General features: G+C 37.3%; 1 protein-coding gene across 1 annotated transcript; it reads left to right on the top strand.

The window, feature by feature from the left end:
• Positions 1 to 21: 21 nt before the first annotated feature.
• LOC140239037 (uncharacterized) lies at positions 22 to 6510 on the top strand. The gene is made up of 2 exons (XM_072318934.1): positions 22 to 166; positions 5712 to 6510. The coding sequence occupies exon 2, from the start codon at positions 5764 to 5766 to the stop codon at positions 6388 to 6390; it is 627 nt and encodes a 208-aa protein (XP_072175035.1). The 5' UTR covers positions 22 to 166; positions 5712 to 5763; the 3' UTR covers positions 6391 to 6510.
• Positions 6511 to 7328: the final 818 nt, after the last annotated feature.

Genomic DNA, 7328 nt, shown 5'->3' with positions numbered 1-7328 from the left:
TCCGAACCTGGAGAAGAGACAACACGAAAACAACGAATGACGGGATTTCGCCCAAATCGCGTGTGCCAATAGAGGAGGAAATACTATCGGTGGAATAGGACGTATCTACACATGTAGAAATAAACCATGACATCAACTACATGGCCAAGATATCGACTGCTACCAGGTGAGAGTTTGTTTCTTCTTTCTTCATATGATAAACAATTATTATTAATCATAGTGTTGCATGCAACACAATATTAGGCCTACGCCTGTAGCATAAAAATTATACTAGTCACCCTGTTTCATATTTTACCTTGTCTTGACATCAGGCAGATGGAAAGTATAGTGCACATTGGGCATAATGTCAAGTAGAATTTTCATGACAGTGAAACTTACGCTCACTCGTCAATCTACGCATATATGAAAAATTCACTTTCCACAGGTAAAACAACTCCGAGTCAGTAATCATAAAGGTGGGCGCGACGGTAAATTGCAGTGTCACGTTGTTTGGTTGTTTCGTCCATCGGATGGTGGTAATTAAAGCTTGCGTGGATATGACGATGAATTATGGATGTGTGAAAATTTGATGATAATCAATCTTGCTATATCCAATGAATATCACACAAGGGTTCTAGGAGAGTGGACGTTATGAATTAATCTCGTATAGTATTAAAAACAGTTACTGTTGGTCAAAGACATTTCACGAGTGGTGCGGTCAGTTGGTTTACTTTCTCTGCAGTTATAAACTGACAAAAGGGCCAGAATGAAGACTACAACACTTCGTGACATCATGCATTGAAAGAGAAAGAAAATAATAATTATAAAGAGAATTCCACAAAATGCAATTTCTTATGAAAAATAGTACTATGACTAGAATTCCCTCTTCTTATCAATGCTGACATAAATTAAGGTAACTATAATTCCCCCTGCATGATTGCCTTTTTTCAGTAGGATAGAAAAATGACAATGTTAAATTCTCGTCAGTTTGTTTATATCGTTGTCCATGCGTGACGTCACGCAATGTTGTACATGTAGTCTTCTCATTATTAATGACATTTTAAAGACTCATAACTTTTAAAGGATATCCGGCTTTTCCTCAAGGCCTTACTGATGTGTTCTACTGATATTGCTGCATCGAATCAATCCACATGATATTTGGGTTTTATTCCTCCTTTAAAGAGATATAAGACTACAAGATCCACGCTCTCCATGGAGAGGAGGTAGACGTGTACAGACTGCTCGTTAATTGACTGCGGATTTACGCTCTCGACTTCCCCTTTCCTTTCCCGTGGTCATGTGATCAGTGCCATTTATAGAATAGAATGTGGAAACATTTCAAATTCAATTCATAACACTCGCTATGCAGTCGTATTTCCTGGTTTCACAATATTATAAGTCAAGTCCTGAGAAAATAAAGCAACAATACTTTAAACGAGCTTTTCAAAGGATGACATGGCTGGGTTTATTTTTGTTTGTTTGTTTGTTTGTTTTTGTATAATTTACCAGCAAAAAGTCTCCACTTTATGCCTAGTAATGAAATACTTCATGTTTCGGGACATTAAAGGAAACTTCTCTGCCCTCATTACATAATTTTTGACACCAAAATATTAATGCTTTGTGTTTATGCCTTATAATAATGTGTCAATATTTGGTGCATGAATGACGAAGCAAAATACTATTGTGTACTTTTTCGACTTGTGTGATATATAAATAGAATGACTGCAGTGTACATGTATTTCTGAAACCAATAGCGTAACGAAGAATGCTCTAACTCTTCCCACAACCACCACGATTATCAATACTCTTTGATCGATTCATGATTATTGTACTTTGAAGTATATGCAATGTGAAGCTTGGACAGGAATATTGTTTAGTTTCTTTATCCTTGCCAGCTAGTGGACGACGAATTATACGCAGATCCTATATTACGGATTTCACCTGATGAGAAAATGACAGAAATAAGAAAATCAAATATATACATGTACTTGTATAATGCTTTCATGCACAGCAACAATCCAAAGATTACAGATTTCCAAGAGTTTGTCCCACTAAGCTATATGTACCTGGTCTCTGCCCCTCCCCCTCCACATCCTCCTCATATACCTGTAAAAGCTCCCCCCCCCCCCTCCACTCTCACCGTGTATGCTGTCATTAGTAGTCGGAAGGCCCCCTGGGATGCGGGCAAGTTCCCCCTCCGAAAATGTCAGAGGAAGCGGTGATGGCCACGGGTAATATCTCGTGGATACATCGATGCTGTCGTAGCCTAATTCAAGGAGACTACGGCAAGTGAAAAGGAACATCATCGGCTGTATTTCTGTTTTTCGTGTATACTTAAAATGGCTAAACACACAGACAGGTTAACTTTATAGATAGATAAATATATTAACAGACAGAAGGAGTGAAGGGGAGGGGACAGAGCAAGAATGATGAAAACTTTGGAGGATAGATTTTCCTGACTCCTTTTCTCACCTTTCATCTCTCATACGTAGCCCTATAGTGATATATTACAGCACATATATATCCTTTCACATGATTGATTTTTTTTTTTTTTTTTGAGCTGAAAAAACAGTCATCGGTGCGTGTGTCTAACAAGTATCGCCTTACTTCGGACCGGACATGACCGACAAGGTATACTGCTAGAGGGAAAATTCAGTCTAAATATCAGTTATTCTGATAAACTAAATATCACGAGTTCACAGGACTAAAAATTTGACTGAAATCGGATGAGAAATAAGGAAGTTAAGACATTTTGAAGTTTTGCTACTTCTGAAAAACAGTTCTCTTACAGTGGATTTGAATATGCAAATGAGTGAGCTAACCATGTCATACACTCACAATTTCCATTGATCGTGTACCAGAAAAAAAAAAGAAAAAATAATGAAAATGCATGCATGTTTTTGTCATTGAAGTCTAAATTATGATGTTATTCCTGGTTGAATACCTTTAGAATAGTGATCGGTTAGATAAACGAGGATTCGAGCCTCGGGCAATTTATTGCGTTTAAATGAAAAACTTCGAATTCAAAATTGTATGTACAAACTATCGAAACTTCAAAATGTCATAACTTTCCTATTTTTCATCCGATTCCGATCAAAATTACACCGTTGAACTCATAAGATTTTACTCTTTTTTTATCAGACTTATATTTGGACTGGATTTCCCCTTTAAGAGTCGAGAGAGAAAGGTAAAAGTGATGGAGGTCTGGACCAAGACTATAGCACCCACTGCAAGATGAGAAGCAAATGCCAAGATCTTGCATGTGAAACATGTGAGAGGGTATAATGAAAAACGCTCTGTACTGCGTAGTGAAATCAGTGGAATTTATGACCGACCGTTAATGAAGTATAGATTTCGGGCGAAATGACTAATCCCGTGCAGCAGAAAGTTAAATGAATCGATTATTGTCTGATAGTTCAGAAGACATTCAAGAACTCTGTGTCGAGTACTAATACTTGTAGTCAAGTAATGTTTATATCGTCCATTCAGAGAATATATCAGTATAATCGATTAACTATATCATCAATTTAAACAAATGATTCCATTAACTTCACTTTTGCAACAAAAATGTGTTTTTAACTCATTCCGAGACCAAAGAGGTTCAGTCATGTGAATGATTTCATTTACTTCGATCGAAGTTTCATTATCATTCTCTCTCTCTCTCTCTTACTTTATGATTCATAACATAAATATTTGAGAAGATATTCTAAAACATCAAATTTGGATGTGACTTTCTAATGGTTAAACAACGTTCTCCGTATTATGTTATATTACTCTAGAGATCGATCGCATTAGACTTAACCTAAGCTGCCGGTATTTCAAACTGGCTCCCTGTCTGACATCTTCTTCATAAAATGAAGACTTTTAAATTCCAATCTAGGTTACCCTGTCACTCTCATCTGATATCTGATCAGCCAACGTCAATATCTTCATTCAATGAGAAGCGTCATAAGAGAAGATGGCAAATAAAAAGAACCAATCGACTTGTGGAGAGACTAACACGGTCCTCGTGTGATGTGTGAAGAACACGCAATGCAAGTAAACAGTTGCGTCTCGGAAGACGTGACACAATAAATACGTCGCAATAACACTTTACCGTCAGTGTTTCGTATATTTATACTTGATCTTTCCACACCCATCCTTGGACACGTTCGATACTCAATGGCCACTTTATAATGGTCAATACCAAATCACGACATTGCAGACGTACGATAGCAATGCGATTATCACGTCATGGTCACGTTTGTCGTTCAATTCATTATTATTATTATCATTATTATTATTATCGTTATTATTATTATTATTATTGTTATTATTATCATTATTATTATTATTATAATCATTACTATTATTTCACAAATGATAGTTTACTGATTCATCAAAAGGAATGTCATAAAGGTTTTCTTTTATAAGGTTTACTGATGATTATGACAGCTCAGAATACAATTGTAGTTGATCTTGTAGGCAACTTCATTATATACTAATACACTGTCTTCCTTAATTGTGTCATTCTTCAATAGCATATCCGACTTAATAAGAGGAGAAAAGTGATTTTTTTTTCAAACTCGACACTTTCAAATGTAGATTACAGACACTCCTCTGTACACTTCGTATAATTCATTCCAAACGATTTGATTGAATAGGCGAAGATTCCAGTACACGGTTATATACGTATTTTGATCATTTAGGCCTAATATGGAATAACATGAAATCAAGTTGAGCCTGAATATTCAAGGAATTTGATTTAACTCGCAAGTTTTTAATCAACAGATGGACAACCAACAGCTTTTAACGTAATACAGACTGCCGACAAAGTGCATATTTTGTCATACTGTAAGGCAGGTCTACATACATATTAGCAATGTAATCTAGTCTTCATGGATGTCAACATATTTTTTCTCTATTCCGTAAGGGCTTAGCACAAGAAATGTTTGTGTTTCTGTTGAATACTAATAGCCTACAAGGAAAAAATAATGCAACAATCTCCTCCTTCGGGTGTAAATCGCATGAGCAACATTCTCACCCCCTGATGATAATTATTGTTGGAAGCAATCATCGTCCTTGCTAACCGTCAGTTAGTAAGGATGAAGTGACCTCAGAGAAGTGGCACGCTGTCTCTCGTATCCTAGCAACCCACTCTGAGACGAACATCTCGTTGAAATGTGTTGTTCATTCTCTCATACAGTCATGATGTGACATAATATCTTCATTTTTTTCATTAGTATTGTACGTTATGATTTTCCCCCATCATAATTGTGGCATTCATTTTCATGTGCATGTTTGTGTAATATTCACTTTTTCTACTGCGCCTTGAGCACATTGGTTATGTGGAATTGGCGCATTATAAATACCCTGTATTATTATTATATACTATTATTATGATGCGACATAATATCTGCAATTCACTTTGAAAGATAGTTCAGCTGCATGAGCTCCTTATGTTTCTGAAAGTTTAAAATTATTTCTAGCGCCAGTAAAATGTACAATTTGAAAACGATTTACCACTAAATGCATGCATGGATATAACTACTCTCCTTTAACTTGTACATTATGAATACTTTGATAAGATCTGGTCCTGTGTGTTTGACACTACCAAAATGCATAAATAATGTGAATTGTTTCCTTTTGACTATCACGATAGTAGGGCTTATAATGCAAAAGTACATGTTCAAACGATTGTTTTGGTTTGACATAGTATTTTGTTTTGCTTTGTTCTTGTTTTGTTTTTACAGGGTAATACATAACAAGTACGAGAGGTTTCGCGAAGCGATGACGTAACAAACAATGTCATCCAGAATGATGAGGACTTTGGCCCTAGTCTCACTCGCAGTCTTTGTGTGGCTTTCGACAACCGCATCAGCCCAGTCCGTTTCTGTGACAAACATAGGACACAGCAGTGCAGAGATCGACTGGGATATAGCCGTTGATGGTGCTATCATCGTCGGGTTTGAAATCAGTGTAGATTGCAACGAGTGTACTCCATTCAATGTGTCGGGCAATGGGACTGGCGCAACCTTGACTGGACTCAAGGACAACACTCCGTTCCAAGTGTGCGTGGCTCCATACACTACAGAGGGAATCGGGACCCAAGAATGCGCGCAGTTCCGGACGCTGATATCACCTCGGACTGCGTGGGCGTTGGCGGTCGGTATTCTTCTCATCCTCTCGTTCTTCCTCCTGCTGGCCATCGACCTCCTGTGCAGGAGGCATCAAATCGAAGTGGAGGACGCGAAGAGAGATGAGCTCCTCGAACAGGGCTGGCAGACTTTCAAGAGAAGGAGCACGGAGCGAGTGGCCAAGGGGAAGGAGCAAGCCCGCCGAGGAGGGCGCTCTCCATCCACAGCGCGACGCGCAGATGACGACTTTGAGAACATTGGTGACGTCACGTTCGAGGAAGAACTGCTTGACTGAGACGTTTTACGAATACATGTATTGATGTATTCAAAGGCTGTAGCACAGACTACGAAACTTGTTGGCGTCATATAGCTCAGCACGATGTGGTCATAAAAGTTGGGAAAATATACACCAACAATTAAAGACTCTCATCGAGATAGAAAAAAAAATGATGTTGTACAGTACCATTATTGCCGCATTCTCAAGTCAGGTTTTATCCTCAACTCTAAATTAGTAGTTTACAAAAAATCATGTGCACAGTGCAAACAGCAGCAAATCTGAAAGGGTAGTTATGTTCTATAGTACATGCATCTTTTAAACTGTAAAATCAACGCAAATACATTTGCAGAGTACATAACTTGCACTCGCGTCTGCACAACGTTGTTTTCAACCCAAACGCGGATTGGTGCTACATTGAGAATACAATACACCTTCGTTATGCACTGCGGTTAAACAAATTTTAAATGAATATGGAGTTAATATATCAGAAGCTAGCAAATGCGCGTATATACAGTATAGACCAAATCGTTGATACATGTCATGTTTCTAAACTCGAAGCTTCCAAAATAGTAGTGTTTATATTCTAATAAAGAAGGTAAACATTAAAAACAATACTTGTTTTGCTTATTTTCATGTGATGCATTGCAAATAACGTATAATATAGTCTGTATATTACATATATTACTTATATTATTAGGTGGAAATTATTTTATAAATATTTGTGTAATAAGCGCTGTTAAATTCCCATATTTATATCTATGCTGTATTCCAAGTTTGATAGGTTGTATGATTAAGAACTACATTGTATAGGTTTGGTAGTGTGAAGGCAAATTGAAATGAGGTAACACAGTGTAGTCAGTGTACATGCATGTAAAGATGATTGAAAAAAAATTGTACACTGCTTTGTGTCACAGAGGGAAGTGAGAGAATACGAGAATACATTGTATATGAAAAGT

Source organism: Diadema setosum, chromosome 15 (assembly GCF_964275005.1).
Source record: "Diadema setosum chromosome 15, eeDiaSeto1, whole genome shotgun sequence".
NCBI classification, from domain to species: Eukaryota; Metazoa; Echinodermata; class Echinoidea; order Diadematoida; family Diadematidae; genus Diadema; species Diadema setosum.
The sequence above is the reverse complement of the archived record's forward strand: the minus strand, read 5'-3'. Positions and strand labels throughout refer to the sequence as shown.

Coding starts and splice junctions, on each gene's coding strand:
- LOC140239037 (XM_072318934.1), top strand. CDS start 5,764: ATGTCATCCAGAATGATGAGGACTTTGGCCCTAGTCTCACTCGCAGTC.